This window comes from Sarcophilus harrisii, chromosome 6 (assembly GCF_902635505.1).
Source record: "Sarcophilus harrisii chromosome 6, mSarHar1.11, whole genome shotgun sequence".
Taxonomy (NCBI): domain Eukaryota; kingdom Metazoa; phylum Chordata; class Mammalia; order Dasyuromorphia; family Dasyuridae; genus Sarcophilus; species Sarcophilus harrisii.
This window is the reverse complement of record NC_045431.1, coordinates 249,593,058-249,614,080: the sequence shown is the minus strand read 5'-3', so window position 1 is coordinate 249,614,080 and position 21,023 is coordinate 249,593,058. Positions and strand designations below refer to the sequence as shown.

Here is a 21,023-nt window from a genome sequence, read left to right as displayed (position 1 = left end):
AAACTGAGGCAAACAGGGCTAAGTGACTTTCTCAGGGTCATTCAGCTTGTAAGTGTTTGAAGTGGGGCTTGAACTTGGGTCTTCCACTTAACTACCCTTCCATCTCATGGTACTGGGGGAAGAGAACGGCTAATTGAGATGACCTTGGAGGTAACAACAGTACCTAATGCAGAGTGCTCTTGTGAGGATCAACATATAGGTAACGCGTGGAAAGCATTTTGAAATCGCTAAATAGATTTCCAAGAATCACACCTGCCCCTTGTCCAGATGTCAGTGGGTCATTAGTGCAAGTTAATCATTATTAAAAAAAAATAAAAAATAAAAAGATCTGAGGATTTTCATTTTTTAAACAGAGTTTATATGACACTTTAAGATTTACAGTGTATTTTATAGATACCTCATTTTGTCCTCACAACCACTCTGGGTAAGAGATATTATCATGATCCCTATTTACCAGATGAGGGGAAGTAACAATTTCACACAGCTGTTTAGGATTTCTTGATCTGCCGCTAGGTAGAAGGGGGGAGGGATCGATTTTGAAACGAAGGTGACCCTAAAAACAAAGAATTTTCATTTTCAATGAAATTAAATTAACTGGATTATTTTTTTAATTGATTTTTTAAAAGAGGAGGCTAAATGTATTCCCAAGGAGGAGTAGCTATAAAAGTGGGCCACTTCCCAAGTTCTTTGAGATCTCATCATTCTCCAGAAGTGGAAAGTCTGGATGCAAGCCCTGAATCAGATCATGGGGCGCTCCTTACCCCAGCCCTTCGAAAGCAGAGGAAACCGCCCATCGGGAGGCAGGACCCGAGAGCTGGGCGGTTTCAACAGAACCTACTGCCCTACCCTGGCCAGAGTTCAGCTCCTCCTCCCCGCCCTCCAGCCTGCCAGACAAGGATTGGGATTGGTTACTAAGGTTTGGATGTCAGGCAGAAACAGTTAAAGATGATCAGCGAAGAGGATGCTGAGAGGGAAACGCTCAGCCCCAGAGAAAAGAGGCGCGTCTTCCTGTGGGATGAAAGCCATCCTTTGAGGACAGAGGAGCGGACTTTCCTTCAGGGCAGGCGGCGATGCTGGGAGTTCTGGCACCACAGATACGGAAAGGGTAAACGGGACTTGGCCCAGAACAGAAAAAGGACTTTTTTTTTTTTTTTTTTTTTTTTTTTTTTTAAAGGCAGAGGGGAAGGGGAAGTTCTCTAGCTTGTTAAATGAGAGCAGGATTGCAGAAGGCTCAAAGGTGAACCTGGGAAGGCAGCATGGGGCTGAGAATGAAGGACTGTGAAGAAAAAATAAAGGTGAATGGGGTGCAGGAGGTTAAGAAACGTTGGCAGGTGAATGGGAAGGGAGAGATCAACGGGAAAGCGGCACCCAATGGTCAGCTTCAGGGTGAGCGAGAGGCCAGAGGCAAGCCTCTGGGAGACAGCAGCCCACTGCCGGTGTACAGCTGGGAGGAAATCAAGAAGCACAACCTGCACACGGACCAGTGGCTGGTGATCCACCGAAAGGTCTACAATGTCACCAAGTGGGCAGACAAGCATCCGGGAGGTAGCCGGGTCATCAGTCACTATGCTGGGGAAGATGCCACGGTAAGCAAGGTGGAACTGGAGCTTCCCAGAAGCCCACAGGCGGCATTGTGTGCGCAACTTTGTGTCCGTGTGTGCGCACAACTTTGTGTCCGTGTGTGCGCACAACTTTGTGTCCGTGTGTGCGCACAACTTTGTGTCCGTGTGTGCGCACAACTTTGTGTCCGTGTGTGCGCACAACTTTGTGTCCGTGTGTGCGCACAACTTTGTGTCCGTGTGTGCGTGAATGTGTATGTCAGGGATTTGTAACAGTGTACCTGAGTGTGTACATGCATGTGCAAGTGTGTATGTAACTTTGTAAGTGTGTGTGGAGGTATGTGTAAGTGTCAGAATGTGAGTGTGTGTGAGTGTGCAAGTGTGTATGTAACTTTGTGTGTCTCTGTGTGAATGTGTGTATATGTCGGAGTATGCATGAATGTATATGTGAGTGTTATGTGTGAGTGTCAGCATGTATGAGTGTGTATGTGAATGTATGTATAAGTATACAAGTGTGTATGTGAGTGTGAACATGTCAGGAGTGTGTATGAGTGTGTGATTGTGTGCATGTGAGTATAACTGTGAATTGTGTATGTCAGGGTGTATGAGTGTGTTTGGGTGTACAAGTGTGCATGCAATTTTGTAAGTGTGTGAATTTGTGTCAGGGAGTATGCATGAATGTGTATATGAGTGTGTGTGGCAGTAGGATGTGTGAGTGAGTATATGAATGTGTGAGTGCATATGGGGAGTGTATATGTGAGTGTGTTTGTGTCTGAATATATGTATAGAAAGTGTATATGTGAGTTTCTGTGTATTGTGAGTGTGTGTATGTTGCTCATGTGAGCAGGAAAATGATGTTGGGGGAGGGGCAGAGGAAAGGCAGAAGTGGCTCAGCCCTTGGCCCAAAGGCACTACCAAGGCATGTTCAAACTTGAAGCGTTTCACCCGTTCCAAAACTGATCTTGTAGGATTTGGCCCAGCCAGAAATGGGAATGTATTAAGCCCCTAGGCCTAAGAGTGATATGCAGTATTTGGCTTAATCCTATAATTCAAGCTGAAAGGAACCATGGGATCAGCCAGACCATGTTGGTCATTTTACACAGGAAAAAAAAACTGAGGTTCAAATGATATCCATCAGAGTTGGGCCTCGAGCCCTTTGTCTACAGAGCCAGGGCCTTTTCGCTGTACCACCTGCGTTCCAAGACCTTCCCACCAACTTCCTCTGGAACCACAATCCACCTGCGTTCCAAGACCTTCCCACCAACTTCCTCTGGAACCACAATCCATTTGATTTCTTGGAGTTTTTGTTTCCCTGTCTATAAAATGGAATATAATGACACTGAGCTCATAAAGCTATTGTAAGGATCAAATGAGAAAATAATAATGTGAACATTGAAAGAGTGCTCTAAAAATTGCAAAGGCAACCTGAAGGCAGCTGGGTGGTCCAGTAGATAGAGTTCTAGACTTGGAATCGGGAAATCAAAATTCATATTTGGCCTTAATCCACCTACTAGTTGTGTGACTTTGGACAAATCCCTTAACCCTGTTTGCTCTCATTTTCCCAAATGTAAAATGGGAGGAATAATAGCACTTGCCTCCTAGGGTTGTTGAAAGGATCAAATGAAATAATATTTACTATCACCTAGTGAGTGCCTGGCATGTAGTAGCTACTATATAAAAACTTATTCTCTCCCTCCAGTACCCAAAAACATTTTCCTTAAATTATCTCACTTATGATTTCACAAATTATCTCCATTTAATAAATGAGGAGACCAAAGCTAAGGAGAGGTTCATTGACTTGCTCAGAGTCGCACAATTAAGTCATTTCTTGAGTCAGAATTTGAACTTGAACTTTCGGGCTATAAACCGAGCACTCCATTCATTTATCTGAATAACAGAAATCTAGGCAAAACACTTTGAAAACATATAAATGGCTTTGTATCATTTCTGTGTTGTTTAGTTATTATTATTGCTTTTTATCATGTGGTGGCTGACCACGGTAGAGAGCTGAATTGCTTTAAATCCCAGGAGACAGCACAGCAAAGCAAGTGTAGCAGATGCCAGGACATTTAAGGGATTTGAATAGATCTTATATAATAGAGTGGTATTTTGGGGTAAATGTTTAACAACTGGCTGGGCAGAGGGGTGCTGTAGAAAATACACACATACATATAAACTTAAAAGTGTATCCTATATAGGATATACTTTTAAATTTAATCATCATTATTAACATTTTCTCTCTCACTTTCTGAAATCTAGACAGTAAAAAAAAAAAAAAAAAAAAAAACAATAAATTGGGTTTGGATTTGTAATTTGAATGTTCACAATAAAAATTTAATAATCTGGTTCAAGTGGGTTAGAGCTGGCTCCAGCACACTCTTGCATATATGATTAAGAAGAACCTTTCTTCCTCAACTCTAATGATTTAAAAGAAAATCTGGGCATAATGGAGGATTTTTTCAAACTCCATGTGGCTAGAATCAGAGAACACTGAATCTGGAAGAATTTCAGGGATCCTTATGGAATTAGAGCAGAGCATTAGATTTAAAGGCAGAAGACTGAGCTCCCTGATTCAGGCTTGGTTACTTAAGGAGTGAGTGACTTTAGAGGATCCATTCCCCTCTCTAAGGCTTCATTTTTGGTCCATTTACAATGAGGGGGTGGGACAAACTGTGTTTGGTGGCCCTTCGAGCCCTGAAAATGATGATTCTCTCTAGTTCCGTCTTTTTCTTTTGCAACTAAGAAAACTGAGACCCACAAAAATGAAGTGACTTGAGTAGTCATGAAACTTGAATCCTGCTATAGGAACTAAAAAAAAAAAAAAAAAAAAATCAATTCCTTTATCTGATTTCTCCTCTTTAAAATGAGAAAGTTGTATTCCAAGATCCCTTTTAATATGATATAATAAAAAAGAATCACTTGAATTAAATCAAAGGAATTGTTCAAGTACCTGCTGCTAAGTGACCATTAACAAATCCATCTTCCTCCTAAACTTTGGTTTGCTTCTCTGAAGATGGGTTAAACTTCAGTCATGTGGTCATGTCTGATTCTTCATGACTCCATTTGGGATTTTCTTGACAAAGATCCTGGAGTAGCTTGTTATTTCCTTCTTCAGCTCATTTTGCAGATAAGGAGACTGAGGCACAGAGTGAAGTGATTTGCCCAGGATCATACAGCTAGGAAATGTTACTAAGGTCAGGAAGATGAATCTTCCTGATTTCAGACCCGCTCTATCCATTACATCATCTAGGTGCCCAGGGGGGTGCCCAGTTCTCAAGGGTCTGTTTGGTTTCTGAGTCTGTAATCCTTTCCAGCTTTAGCATTCTGTGATCCTGAAGTGGTTAGAGCCAAAGTTGGATCAAAAAACCACGGGTTGCCATTCTGAAGGGGATTCATTTCTTCCACTAACCCATTAATTTCATTCACCTGCCCCAGCCCCAGGAGGGGATATTTTCTTTGTCTTTTATTAGTCATGGTAATAGCAGGGTTCATCCTTGGCATGGTGTATTTTTTGTAATTTGTTTTACATTCTTTTATTTGCATCAATTTTTGCATTGTTTTATTTGCATCTATTTTGCTCAATTTTCTGAATTTATGACAGGTGAGATCTTAGAAGCAATGCATCATCAATGGGATCCCTTTTCTCCTTTCCTAAAACAACTTTCTTAAATGTACCATCCAAAGAGTGACCTTTCCCCTCTGCCTCTCCTTTAATTACGGTACTTATGACATTCATTCCTAGAAATGTCTCTTAAATCTTTGTCTCTAGGAGGGAGAGAAAGCATTAACATTTCCATTCTCTCAGCTGACAGTGAGATCTCTCCCTCGTGTTTCTTAAGGTGCTTGATCTAGGGGACACGCCACCCATCTGCCTTTACATAGTGTCGCAGTGATTAGTATGAAGGACAAAGAATCAAGAAGAACTGGATTTGAATACGATCTAGATATTGGAATATGTTCTGTAAAATCTGCTGTGTCAAAGTACTATGTAAATCTCAAAATGCTCTATGTCATTATTGACTGGCTGTCTTTGGGCCAATCACTTGCTACTACAGCTATTACTACCTCCACCACCACCACCAATGGCAAAAACTGAGGATCTATCTTAACATCAGTCACTTTGGCTATAAAATGAGGAGTCTTTGACTAGAAGATTTGGTAAAGTCCCTTTTAACTCACAATCGACTACCTAGAATCTTAAGGTAAACACCCAAAGTGGGTGTAGCCTGGGTCTCTGGAAGTAGTCAAGTCAGAACAAGTCAAGATAATAACCACTTATTAAGCACCTGCTGTGTGCCAAACATTGAGCTAAATGTTGGGGAATACATAAAAAAGAACCCTCCCAAAAAAAGTGTCTGCCATAAATAATACACAAAGAGCTACATACAAACAAGATAAACATAAAGTAAGTTGGAGATACTCTAAGGTGGAAGGCACTAGCATTAGGAAGTAGATGCTGAGTGTCAGAGAGGAGGCTAGGTAGTATGTTGGATAGATCCCCAGGTCTGAAGTGAGAAAAACTTGAGTTCAAATCCAGCTTCAGACATTTGTTAACTATATGATTCCGGGCAAGTCATATACCCTGTTTGGCTCACTCACCTGTAAAATAAATCAGGAGAAGAAAATGATAAATCACTCTAGTATCTTCACCAAGAAGATCCCAACTGGGGTCACCCAGATATAATTGAAACAACTGAATAACAACAATAGATCTTGCGCTCTGTTTATCACATCACCTGATTCCAGAGGAGCACTAGAAGAGCTAAGATTAGAAGGGGATAGTGGAGATCATGGAATAGAAGATTGGCCTTTGTACAACAGAAAGGAGGGCAGTGAGTGGTCTCCATATCTGTCAGGAAGGCAGTCCTCTTGTTAATTGACATTCTGCCCCACCCTTTTACATAGAAACACAACTCCACCTTCCATCCTAGATGACTCCCTAAGAATTCCAATTTCCCAGTAAAGAAATATGACTTGATGAAAAGTCCTAAGGGCAGTACATGGATCCAGGAGATGAATGCTAACTACAGCCCTGCCCATATACAAACTTTGTGCTATACCATGTGATGTCTTTCAGGGAAGAATCATAAGGATGTAGTATGGAGAAAATAGGGCATTGGGGTTGGGAAGATCTATCTTTTGATCCTCCCAATTACTGTCTCCGTGACCCCCCCCCAAAATCATTTACTCTTTGATCTTTGTTCTTCTCTATTATAAAATATAGAAAATAGTAGGAGGATTATTATGAGGATAAAGTGATAGAATTTAATATCGGGCCTTGAAAAACCTTAAGAACTCCCTAAATGTGATCTATAAGTATGTTATATTTATTTAACCCATTTCTAGAAATCATAGTGTAATAGCAAGAGTACAATATGTAAACCAAGTTCCTTGGAATCCAAAGTGTGGGTGGTTCTGACTCTTACAAGTTATGTGACTGTGGGCAAACCATTTCACCTGAAAAGGCTTTAATTTCATCATAGGTAAAGCAGGGATAAGCATATTTTCCACTCCCTCTTTTGCAGGAGGATTGTTGGGAAATGATGCTATAAACTGTTACATTCAAATTTTCAAAACTGCAAACTAACTAAATACTTATCAAAGGCTTACTTTATGAAGAATATTGTGCAAAGACTTGGGAAATTAGTTGAGAAAAAACAAATGTGTAGTCCCCAGTCATGTGGAGTACATATTATGCATAAGGCACAGGGCTAGATGTGGGAGATAGACACAAAAGTGAAATTCCCTGCCTCAAAGAGTTTACCCTCTTTTGGGGATAAGCTCTCTGTCTCTTGTCTCCCTCCTCTCTCTTTGTATGTCTCTCTCTGTCTCCTTTCTCTCTCTGTCCCTCCTCTGTGTCTCTCTTTTCTCTCTCTTTTTTCTCTTCTCTCTCTTTTCTCTCCTCTCTCTCCTCTTTCTCTCCTCTCTCTCCCTTCTTCCCTCCCTCCTATGTCTCTCAGTTCTCCCCTCTACCCCCCCCCATATATTTATGAATGTACAGGCATGTATGCATAATTATGGGATCCCTAGATAACTATGATACATCATGATTTTGGACCCAGAACCTTCTAATATCATGAAGATCTGAATTCAAATCTAACTTGAGATATTTGCTGATTGTGTTTATTGATGTTCAATTGTATACAACTCTTTGTGATCCCATTTGGGGTTTTATTGGTAAGGTTACTAAAGGGGTTTGCTATTTCCTTATCCAGTTCATTTTATAGATGAGGAACTGAAGCAAACAGGGTTAAGTGATTTTTCCAAAGTCATACAGCTAGAATGTGTCTTAGGCAAGATTTCAGAAAGACTGTCAAGTTCAATGCTCTGTGCCGTTTGCCTCATTTTCTTCATTTGTAAAATTGGGATAATTATAACAACTACTTCCCAGGGTTGATGTGGAGATCAATTGAGATTATAATTGTAAAGCACTTAGCCCAGTATCTTAGTTTTTCCAATGAGATTTCACGTTTTCTTCTATTTTTTTTTCAATTCTTCGGTCTTGATATATTGTTTCTTGATTTCTCCTACAGCCATTGGTTTTCATTTGCTCAAATCTAATTTAAAGACAATTATTCTCTTCAGTGAGCTTTGTACTTCTGTTTCCATTTGTCCAATTCTACTTTTTTCTTTTCTTTAGTGAATTTTTGTTTTTTTTTTTTTTAATTTCCATTTAACTAATTCTGCTTTTTAAGGCACTTTTCTCTCCATTGACTTTTTGTGCCTGCTTTTCCATTTGGCCTAGTCTGGTTTTTAAAGTTGTTATTTTCTTCAGTATTTTTATGTCTCTTTTATGAAAATGTTAATACAGTTTTCATGATTTTCTTGCATCAGTTTTGTCTTCCAAATTTCTCTACCTCTTTTACTTTAATTACAAAATCCTTTTAAGCTTTTCCATGGCCTGAGACCAATTCATATTTTTCTTGGAGGCTTTGAGTGTAAGAACTTTAATTTTGATCTCTTCCTGAGTGTGTTTTGATCTTCCTTGTCGCCATAGTAACTTTATATAGTCAGAATTTTTTTGTTGTTGTTTGCTCATGTTCCTTACCTATTACTTGACTTTTTATTCTTTGTTAAAGTAAGATTCTGCTTTTGAGGTTGAAACTGCAGTGTCCCAAGCTTCAGGGGGGTTTGTACAGCTACTTTCAGTCACCCTTCTAGGGCCCTGTAAGTTTTCAATTCTTCTAAGGTAGTACAATCTCAGAAAAGATGCTCACTACTCTCCTGGCTTATGCTCTGGGAGCAACCACAAGTATTCTTTACTACCCTGCAACTGTGAGGAAGATCTCCACTGCATTGTGACCATTGGTTTTGATGTTCTAGTGCTCTTCCTCATCTTAGGAAGCCCAGATCTCAGTATGGGCAAAACAAAAGAGTTTTGCCTTAGTAATAGCAAAGAGATTCCTATAATCTCCTTTTTAAACCAGTTATTCGATCCCGTCTGTGGACTGAAAGTTCTGGAAGCAGCCATAGCTGCTGTTGATTCGGTGCTCCAAAGGCCTACTCCCAGTTTGCTAGGACTGGAGTTTTGCTGGTATGGCCTAAGATGGACTATGCTCCACTTTCACCCAGGTGTGATAGACATTTCCTGCTGATTTTCTGAGTTGTCTTTGGCATCTGTGGGCTGAACAATCTGAAAACAGCCATTGCTGCCATTGATTCATTTGCTCAAGGCCAGCTTCTGGACTTGAGTTGTGCTGGCACACCTGCACTACATTCATACACATGCAATACATACACCTCACCATTGTACAACAGATCTTTTTGTGAACTTCTAAGTTGCCTTGGGCTGGAAAATTGTTTCATTCCATCTTTTGTGAGTTCTGCTACTCAAGAATTTGTTTATAGTCATTATTTAAAGGTATTTGGAGGAGTTTAGGGTAGATCCCAAGCAAGTTCCTGCCTTTCCTCTGCCATCTGACTCTGCCTCCTATAATACTTCTTGTCAAGGGTTAGTTTCCTTCCTTATCACTTTTAATTAGATTTATTTTTGCTCTTACATGTTTTGAGATCATGATTGTTACCCTTTTTTTTTTTAAATTTTATCTGAATCACAATAGAATCTGCTCTAACCCCCTTCCCTGTAATCTGTGTATCTGCTTAAAATGTGTTTTTGTAGATCTTGTAGATTCTATTTTTTTATTCCACTCTGCTACCCTCTTCTATTTTATTAGTGAGTTCATTCCATTCACATTTATAGTTATTATTGCTGATGAGATTTCATTCAATCATATGTTCTTTCTTCTATTTATCCTTTTGGTCTCTCTCCTTTCACCCCGACTGTCCTCATAAGTGTTTTGCTTCTGACCACTACTTTCCCCTCTGTTCTATCAATAACCATTTTTTTCTTATCTTCCTTCCCCCCTACTTCCTTATGGAATGAGATATATTTCTATATCCAACTGAGTTTATATGTTATTCTCTCTTTGAGGAAATCGCAATAAAAGTAAAGAGTAAAGTTCAAGCATTGTCCACCACCCTATCCTACTCCATCTTTCCCTTCATTGTAATAGCTTTTTGATATCAAATTATCTCTTTCCTCTTAACACTTTTAAATACTGTTTTATCATGATCAACTTATACTTCCAACCTCTGAATATTTATATTCCTTTTAACTACCCTAATAGTGATAAAGTTCATTAATTACAATGATCATCTTCCCATGTAGTAATAGAAATAGTTTAATTTTATTGAATCCCTTATGTTTTCTTCTTCTCTTGAATCTTGAATTTGAAATTAAATTTTCTCTAGTCTTTTCATTAGAAATATCTGAGAGTTTTCTACTTTATTAAATGTCTACTTTGTTCTTTGAAGAATTTATACTCAGTTTCACTAGATGAGTAATTCTTGGTTGGAAAACTAATTTCTTTGCTTTATGGACTATCACAGTCCGAGAACTTCAATCCCTTAATGTAAAAGCTGCTGAATACTATTTAATCCTGACTGTGGTGCTACACTATTTAAATTGGATTTTTTTTTCCTCTGATTGCTTGCAGTTGTTTTTTTCTCCTTGACCAGGAAGCTCTAGAATTTCACTATAATATTCCCTGGTTGTTTTCATTTTGGGATCTCTTACAAATAGTTGGTAGATTCTTTTAATTTCCATTTTACCCTTTGGCTCTAAGAGCAGGGTATTTTTTCTTGACAAATTCTTGAAGCATGATGTGCAGGCTCTTTTTTGATAATAGGTTTCAAGTAATCAAATAAATCTTAAGTTATCTCTCCTGGATCTATTTTCCAGGTCAGATATTTTCCTTTTTCTGCCTTTTTTATGTCTATGTACACTCTTCAACCTTAACTTTTTGTACATTCTGGCTCTGATCTGACTTTTTGGGGGGAGGGACAATTATTTCCTCCTTCATATTAGGTGCCATCTTGAGAGAAAAAGCCAAATGTAGAATTAAAATTCTACATTAAAATGTAGAATGCTGTTAAATCAAGTGTCTTAGCATGAGACTAGGCAAATTATTTTCTTATCCTGGAATTCAATTGAAATGAATGTTATTCTAGAAGTGCAGTTTTGCCTAGAAATCTTTCTACTATAGAAAGATGTTAGAAGGAAAGATATTGAATATAATGGGACTGGCCTATCATCCCCATTGGAGCTCTGAAAAAAACAATGAAAGTAGATGAATGTTTATATCTGTGCATTGCACCGTGACTATGGATAACTACTCAAAATAATAAGTGTTTATGTTTCTAAAATTCTCTTTGTGCATCCTTATTCATATGGACCTTACACGACACTACTGAAGTATGATCATTCTAACTTTGTAGATGAGGAAATTAAAGCTTTAAGAGGAAGTAATAAAGCTAAGGCCTGAAGCCATATCTTCTTAGCCCAAGTTCAACTATCTTTTTACCTTACCATACTCAGACACAGAAATGTGAATTTATTCAGAAGTTCAGACTTTTTCCATCTGATTGTTGTCCTTGCTCACTTAATTTGTGTCACAATTCGTATTACATGGTTTCTAGATCTGGGTTTGAGGCATAAAATTGGTAGAAAAGTGGATTGAGTGCTAGGCTTGGAATCAAGATCTGTTTTCAGTCATTTATTAATTGTTTTACTCAGATCAAATCACTTAACCTTTGCCTAATTTAGTTTCTTTATCTGCAAAATGGGGAGAATAATACTATATAATCTTACAAGGTTTTTTGATGCTCAAATGAGATAATATTTATTGGGAAAAAACTTAAAGCGGTGTCTGGCACAAAATAGCTACTGTACAAATTTTAAGTATTATTGTTTTTGCCAAAAGGGACCTTAAAACTTAGAAGACAATATCAGAGCTGGAATATATTTTAGAACAGAACCTAGGCCCTTTACAACAGAGAATGCAAAAACTAAAATGTGTGTGTGTGTGTGTGTGTGTGTGTTACAACATAGAGTGACAAAGCTGGGAAGAAATATAGAACACAAAATACAGAATGTCAGAAAACCAATATTTGAGTCCCAGACATATAAAGAATCTTGGCTAAGATCACAAAGCTAGTTGATGTCATAGCTCTTGTTTCCTAATCCATTTTTCATTTTGCTAATAGGAGGAGTCCATATCTGTAGTTTACATTGTGCTTTATAAACTGTAATTTGGTGATTGAACTCAACCTCTATTATATAATCCTACAATCTAATAAACATATAAAATCTGAGTTTTCACTCTAAATATTTTCAAGATTTGACAGAAAAATAATTTGTCTATCTTCTATTCCTAATGGCTCATCATTTTAATGTCTGCAAATACTTTAATACATGATATCGCATGTAATCAGTATAATAACCCTGTGAGACAGATAAGCATTATTATCATTGCCATTTTACATATTGGGAAACTTGGACTCCTGGAGATTAAATTAATCACGCATACTTCCAGGGCTATAAAACAACAGAAGTGTGTGGGATTTGAGCTCAGCATCTTGCTGGTGCTGAATTTAGTACTCTAGTTCCTATACCTTGCTCCTTTCCAATGAATCCCTAAAAAAAAAGAAGGATATAGTGGTTGGAAATCTAGATTCAAATTCATCAGCTGCATTTTATACACTATGTAAACTTAGGCTGGTTTTAGCCTCCAAGGGTCTTCATTTCACTGTTTATATGATGAAGAGGCAACATCAGATGAATTTAAGAGTTTCTTTTTTCATGTCTACCCATAAGCTCTGCACAGGGTAAAGACAATCCTGGACTCATGACTAAACACACATAATCAGGGTATCTTGCCTTTGTCGCTGGCCCAGGAAGACCCATATAATCAATTATACAGCTACAGACTCGGAGTCTTGAAGATATAATTTCAAATCTGGCCTCAGATACTTACTAGCTGTGTGACTGGGGAAATCATCCAAGCTCTGTTTCAGTTTCTTATCTGTAAGATAAGAAGAACAAAAGTATCTCCCTCCCAGAGTTATTATGAGGATCAAAGAGATAATAATTATCAAATGTTTAGCACAGTACCTGGAACATAATTACTGCTACATAAATATTAAACCTTCTTCTTCAAAATCGGTGAAGGAAGACAACCTCCCACAATTCTAATTTGTTGCTTACGTAGGTGTAACTCTCTTTACACAGTAGAGTATTTAAAATTAGATAAACATCAAATTCACTAGAATAATAATTATTAATATAGTTGAAAAGTCTTCAGCACTTTAAGATATTTTGTTAGATTCTCCTAATAGTTCTATAAAAGGGGTGCTATTTTAATCCATTATTTTTAACTTATTTATTGGTAATATTATTCCCATTTTACAGAAAAGGAAATTAAAGTCCACACAGCTTGTCATTTGCTCAGGGTCAAACAATTAGAAAATGTCTAAAGCAGAATTCAAGCTGAGGACTTCTTGATTCTAAATCTGATCCTGTATCCATCATCCCACATCGTTTATTTAAAATACTTTGGAGAATCTTGGTTTTTAAAAGAAACTGGTAAAGTCCTAAATCAAAGAATCCTTTTGCCTAAAGCTTTCTATATGGTGAGAATTGTTCCATAAGCACTTTCTTTGAAGAATCATTTTGTGATATGAGAATGTTCTCTCCACTTGACCAGATTTTCATGTACCAAAGTTTTTAAGTGGCCTCATTTACAATTTGCAAAGATGACTTTTCATTATTAAATAAAGTGACTGGTTTCAGCCGTATTTTTCTATTTTAGGAGCATAATATTCAAGATCTTCTAAAGAGGATTTTTTTTTGAGAATTTGGATAGGAACTCTGAAGGAATCCCTAATGGACGATGATTGGACTGAGTTAAGACCCAGTATGAGGAAAACCTAAAAGGATGATGATACAAATGGAATAGACATGCAGAAAATTTGTTTCTGTCTCTGTATCTCTGTTCTTCCCATTCCAGGATGTGTTCTTGGCCATGCACCTGGATCAGGCTGTGGTTCAGAAGTACCTAAAGCCCCTGCTGATTGGACAACTGGCCCCTGAGGAACCCAGTCAGGAAAAAAACAAAAATGTAAGTAGGAGCTACACTGCATTGGACAATGACTGATAAGGAAATTCTCCAGGAGCTATTTATATTTAAGGGAGTTCTTTGGGTTCCTCTAAATTAAACTACTGCTGAGAATTAATAAAAAGCCCACAGCTATTTAGCAACAGGGCATAACAACCAGGATTTGGTCCCATGGTATTCAATAGAGATGGAAATAAATATAAGACTTGAAAATCCTTGAAGGTAATAGGCATATTTATTAAGCTTTGCCTCCTGAGTGGTCTGGAATCACTCTCTAAGAGGAAAACCAGATACATCTCCCCCTCTGAGATTCAATCATCTCCTGAGGGATCAGAATATCGTTTTCTTAGTGCTTTTGGTTCAATCCCCATTCTGGTGTGTTGTAACCCATTGCTAGCCACTAGAGATTGATACTGTAGTTCAATTTAACTAATCAACTGGCTTCCACACATATTATATTTATTTCCAGAGAGGGAGGGAGAAAAGGGAGAAAGAAAAAAGGGGAGGCAATTATCTTTGTACACTTTAACATACTTTCACAAATATTATCTCCCAATTCTGCAACTCACATGGATCATAATAATTACCCTTGGAATGGAGCAAAAAGCATTGTCTGATCACGTCTATGACTGGAGTTTGCCTAGAATACCATTCTCTTAGAAAAAAGGGAAATCACACATACTAAGTAGTAATCCTCCTCAAATGAGTTTGTTCAACAATTAAAATTTTATTTCTGGTGATCATGGGAGAAAGCAATTCATAGTGAATAGAAAATTGGCCTCAGGGAGGAATGAAAGGAAAAGAAGGAAAGGAAAGAAGAGAGATAAGGGAAGGAGAGGAACAGAAGAAAAGAAAGGTGGTGAATTGCAATGTAGATGCTAATATGAATAGAATAAGTTGAGGGATTTCCCCAATAGCACATAGATTAAATCACAGATAAAAAAAAGTTTAAAGTAATTATGATAATATCTAACATTATATTATATTTCCCTTGTCCAAATCTATGATTACACTGGTAGATGAAATCTCTGTTATTACACTGATATAGGAAATCTCTACGAAAACAGATGAGTCATGGGCTGTTGGTATGAGTGTTGGAGATTAGGACCTGACAGAGTAAGCAAATTTCCAAAGATCATACGTTCAGTTTTGTCATAAGAAGGACTCACTCCCTGTTTGTCCTGATCCTGAGACTAACTTTTAAACCACTATTCCTTATGGCCTATATACAAAGCTCTTTGAAGAGTCCATGTACTTGTATCCTTTCATCTCCTCATAAAAGTACTTAAGGGTAAATTGTGCAAGTATTATTGTCCTTTTTCTTTTTTTTATAAATAAAAGAAATTACATTTCAGGCTAGATAATTTGCCCAAGATAAAATCATAGTTAGACACAGGCTCCAAGTAACCCAATTCCTCCCTCCACCAGCCAAAACTTTGACAAACCTCCTACTTCTAGAGATGTCTTAAGATCAATCAATTAATCAAAAACTATATATAAGAAAGCAACTATATACACTAAGCCAGACCTTGTGCTAAGCCCTGACAATATAATGAAAAGTCCATATCCCTCCAGGGTTGGATTTAAAAGGCTTCTTTTGTAAAACTAAACAAATGTGTTTGATTAATATTATCTACTCTCTATACTCCCAAATTGAACAAGTTAAAAGGAAAAGATAAACAAAAGCAAATCCCTTAATACATCTTTAATGTGGCAAAAACAAATTCCTGCAATAGCTATGTTCACATCATATGCTTCTGTTTACATGAATTTTTCATCTCACCTTCCTGACAGGAGATGAATAGCATAGAGTATCCCCATTCTTTTGGCTGCATGGTTTATCATTACAATGATAAGAATTCAAAAGTCTTTTAAATTTTTTTTCTGTATTTTATAATTAAATTGTATTCCCAGTTCTGCTCACTTCACCTTGATCAGTTCATTAAAATCTTCTCAATTTCTCCTGAAATTATTGATTTCATCATTTCTTATAATACTATAATATCCTATTACATTCACCTACTACAATTTCTGGCTATCATGAAGAGAGTTGCTATAAATATTTTTGTACCTAGAGATCCTTTTTCTCTTTCTTTGATTTCTTTATGATACAGACTTTATAATACTATAGCTGGGTCAAAGAGGATGCAGAGTTTGGTAACTTTATAATTTCTTTCCAGTATGGTTGAATCAATTTACAGTTTCATCAGCAGTGTCTTAATATGCTTCTTTTTCCATGGCCTCCTCAATATTTGTCATTTTCCTCTTTTATAATTTTGAACAGTCCAATAGAATGAAGTGGAACCTCAAAGCTGGTAGATTATGTTTCTCTTATTATTAGCAAGATAGAGAATTTTTGCAAAAGTTGTTGATATCTTGAATTTCTCAATTCATCATCACCACCACCACCAAATGTGCCTTAAAAAAAAATTAAAAATATAAGATATTTTACTAGATTTATGACAATGAGCAAATCAGTCTATCTCTTGAAGTCTCAGTTTACTCATGTGTAAAATGAGCTAATTAATACTTGAATTCGCTTCTGCCCCAGACTTTACATGTTAAAAATATCCTCTCGACCTGAGTTCAAATCTGGCCTCAGACACTTAACACCTCCTGGCTGTGTGACTCTGGGCAAGTCATTTAACCCCAATTGCCTCAGCAGCAATCAATCAATCAATATATATATCCTCTCTCCCTATGCCCCTTCTCCCTTATTGGCTCCCTCAAAGAAAATCCATTTTAAGAAATATGACTAAGATACCTATGTCTTCATTCCACTCCTGTCTGATTCTCCTCTTCTCCTCCTCTCTAAAATGTGTTTGCATACAATACCTTCCTCCTACACATACAGACAAACACAAACACACCCCTTTCCAACTTCCTTTTAGATATTGTTTCCCCTCCTGAAGGTAAAATACCCACGTGTATGAACTTTCTTTCTCTTGTATTTCAATACTTGGTACTTAATTCAGTGATTGGCAGATTGAAAGCTTGACAATTCCTTTCTGAATTGACTTGAATGAAGTTTGTTTTGCTTGGTACTCATATGTGACAGCAGTCTTTGTTACAACATTATTTATAGAGAGAAGTGGGGAAAAAGCAGAAACTGGGATATGAAGGATGGTCATGTATATGTGTGGATCCACTAGTCCTAAAGCAAAGAAAATTGGCATACAGCTAGGATTAGTTCTGATCTCCTAGAAGTTACTTGGAAACAAAGACTAAGACCAGTGAAATGTGAATTACCTAATGTGGGAAAAGGACAAGAAAAATATGGGGTCTAACCACTGCCATCAAAGGAGAAGGAATCGGAAAATAATCAATATGGGAATGTAAAAGAAAAAAAATTCTGAAATTACCAAAAACCACAAGAGGAATGATAATGATGATATAATCACTAGAGTGTTTTAAAGTTTGCAAAATACTTTAGAATATTAACTTTTTATCCTCACAAAAATTCATTCTGCAAACACTGAAGACAAAAACAAATACACAAAGGAAATGAATGAAACAACCAATGAAGGTATAAAGTAAAATGCATTATTCCAGAAAAATGAATACAAAATAAACCCTAAAAATTAAAAATTAAAAGACTCAAATGTTATAAACAAAAGAGCAACAAGAAATATTACCAAAGAGACTATTAAGAGTTTATTTTCTTGTGTTCTTTTAGGGAAAAAAAAAAAGGAGAAAAGAAATCTTAAAAAGAAGTGATGGGGGAGGAAAAGGTTTGAAACTTCATGGATTAAATGAACCTTACAATTCACCTACATTGGAATATTTTTTAAGTCAGACTATAGATTGGAAGTGCATAAAGAAAAAAGGAAAGAAGATAGAAAGGATGTGATATATACTGATCAATTTAGTGGGCAATAATGAAGGGGAAAAAATACTGTAGTCTCTCAGAAAGAATAAGACCTCCAGAACAAAGGGTAAGAAGGCAAAAGTGATTGAAATATTAAAAAAAAGAAAAAAAAAGAAAAGAGGGAAAAATTGTCATTTCAGAGGTTGAAGAGGTGGAAGGGAAATATTATATAATGAAATAAAGAAATCTAGCCAAGGCTCTAATCTGTAGAGATTTAACATTTAGATCCCTCATCTTGTGACAACAAAAGGACAATCAGAACTCCTGGAGCCACTGGCACCCAGAAGACTAAAAGGGCACGGACCCAGGTAGGAGTGATGAGGTGAAGTCTAGTTTTGGAGGCTCCCCATATGGGAAACAAAAGTATGATAAAATCTAGATTTAGGGAACCAAAAGGAGATTAGGGTTTCTGGTAGTCAGGGAGTTAAATGATAAGGTGTAGTGGCAGGTTCAGGGAACCAAATGGAGAAGTTTGGCTCCGCCTCATCCCCTTGGGATTCAGCACAAGGGTAGAGAGTTTGGGGGAACCCCCTTCTGATGGCACGGGGATTCTCTGTAAAGAATTTACAAACCTGAAAACCTAGATTGATAAGAGGTTTATTATAGGGATTGAGAAGTAAGGTTAGAAATCCTGACAGAGAGGCATAAAGTCTCTTTAGGGGAATAGGTGAGGGTAAAGAGAGGGTAACAATGGAAAAGAATATTATTCCAGTGGGCAGACTTCCTTGGCATAGCATGGCATGTTTGCAACCTCTGCAAAGAGAGGATTTTTGATTGGCTCTTTTATAATAGGACCTTTGGCTCAAGCTGAAGGGGGCTAGTGGGTGGAGTTCCAAATTGGCTCATTTACTAGCTGGCTTTCAGTTTGAGCTAGAATTTAAATAACATAGATCTTTAATTGAATAGGGTTGGAATTCTTTTGCTCAGGCCTGAACCAAACCCACCTAGATAACAGAATGAAACTGTCTTGTTTCCCTGGGTGCGGGTGGGGTCCCTCACTGAGGCAGTTGAAGGAGATTTTCTCCTAGGAGTTTTCCAGTTTTGGGGTCCCTTCTTCAGGAGATGTCATAGCAAAGGTATGGGAATAGATGTTCATGGGAATAGCAAAGAATAACAAACTATACAAGAGACTGCAGAAATTAGTATTTCTAAGAATAAAAGACAACGGGGGAAAAAGGGGTCACAGGATAAGATTATAAGGCAATAACAGAAATTGTTTATCAGAGAAAACTCAAAATATAAACTTAAATTATATGAAGAAAATAGATATCAAAGAAGAACTAAAGTTTAAGGTACGTGAAGCAAAGAATTAAAGTCTTAAGCAGAAAGAATGGAAATAATGAAGAGAAACAGAAGTCATTTTCAGAAAAAGGTGTAGAAATGGAATTATAAAACTAATGACAATTTAAGGGAGCACGGGAAGGGTGATTTAACGTTACTACCTAACTAGAAAACTTTACTAACTAGAACAAAAAATAACAAATAAAACTAGGTAAAGGAAGGAAAAGAATTAAAAAAGGAAATCCAAGACCTAGTGAAAGAGGTAACAAATAAAAGGAACAAAGCTTGAGAATAAGGGAAATAAGAGCTAAAAGGAATAGTAATGCCTTAAAGTAGTTTAAGCTAAAATCACTGAAGAAATAAATACTGTCTTTATAGAGGAAGAAGATGGAAAGCTCTAATTTGTTGAAACAAAACAAAGGCAATTACAAAAGATAAGACATAACTTTGATTATAGAAAATCAAAGAGCTTCTACATAAACAAAATTAGCATATCTAGAATAAGAAGGCTAGTTGTTGAATGGGTAAAAATATCTTCCTAACTAATTTCTCTGAAAAGGGTTTATTACCCAATAAATATAAATAATGTATATATGTTTGTATAGATAGATTTAGATAAATAGAGTATATAAAGTATTCAGGAACTAACAACTCTAACGTAAAGGCTTACTGATATGAACAGTTCTCAATAAAAGAATTGCAAAATATTTATAACTCTGTGAAAGAATGTTCAAAATCACTAATAATAAGAGAAATATAAATTAAAAAATAAACACTGACATTTCACATCAGATTTTGCAATTGGCAAAAATAACAAAAGATGGACATTTTCAATTGTAAGAAAAGGGAAGTATACTATCCCATTGTTATTGGAGCTGTAGATTCCTATGACCATTTGAAAACTTGATTGGAATTATGCTAATAAAGTGATTAAAATATCCATAACCTTTGGACCAGACACTCCATTATTAGCAAAGATGTCATTGATAAGGAAGTCCCCATATATACCAAAATCAAAGTAGCACTTTTTGTGATAGCAAAGAATTGGAAAGATAGATGTTTATTGACTTGGTAATAGCTAAACAAATTATCATACATGAATATGATGAAATATTACTCTGCTATAAGAAATAAGATATGATTAACATAGAGAATCAAGAAAAAATCTAGGATGAAATAAGCAGATCAAAAAAAAAAAAAAAAACACATGTACAATGACCACAAAAATTTAAATGGAAAACAATGACCACTTAAATAATCAATAGGTGAGATTGAATCATTAACGCACTGTTGGTGGAATTGTAAGCTGATCCAACTATTTTGGAGAGCAGTTTGGGAATATGTCTAAAGAACTATAAGACTATTCATATTCTTTGATCCAGAAACTACACTATCAGGTCTATGTGCTAAAGAGACTGAAACTATTTATATAAAAATATTTATAGTGGCTGTTTTTGTAATGGCTAAGAAGTGGAAATGAGAGGATTGATTGCCCATCAATTGGGAAATGACTGAGTAAGTTGTGATACATGATTGTAATGGAATATTATTGTGCTACAAGAAATGACAAGCGGGATTATTTCAGAAAAAAAGGAAAGACTTACATGAACTGAAACAAAGTGAAATGAGCAGAACCAGGATAACATTGTATATAGTAACAGCAACACTGTGCATTGATCAATTATGAATAACTTAGCTATTCTCAGTAATATGTTGATTCAAGGAAATCTCATAGGAGTCATGATAAAAATGCTAATCGTCTCCAAAGATAGAACTGATATTATCTGAATACAGACTGAAACATACTGTTTTTCTTTTTCCTTCCTTCTCTTTCTTTTCTTCCTTCCCTTTGTCCTTATG

General features: G+C 36.6%; 1 protein-coding gene across 1 annotated transcript in view; it reads left to right on the top strand.

The window, feature by feature from the left end:
* The first annotated feature begins 951 nt into the window (after positions 1-951).
* The window catches only part of LOC116419759 (fatty acid desaturase 2-like protein FADS2P1), a 45,677-nt gene continuing 25,605 nt past the window's right edge, over positions 952-21,023 (top strand). Inside the window, exons 1-2 of the mRNA XM_031941702.1 lie at positions 952-1,586; positions 13,907-14,017. Coding sequence (XP_031797562.1) covers positions 1,257-1,586; positions 13,907-14,017 — 441 coding nt within the window. The 5' untranslated portion in view covers positions 952-1,256. The remainder of the gene's footprint in view (positions 1,587-13,906; positions 14,018-21,023) is intronic.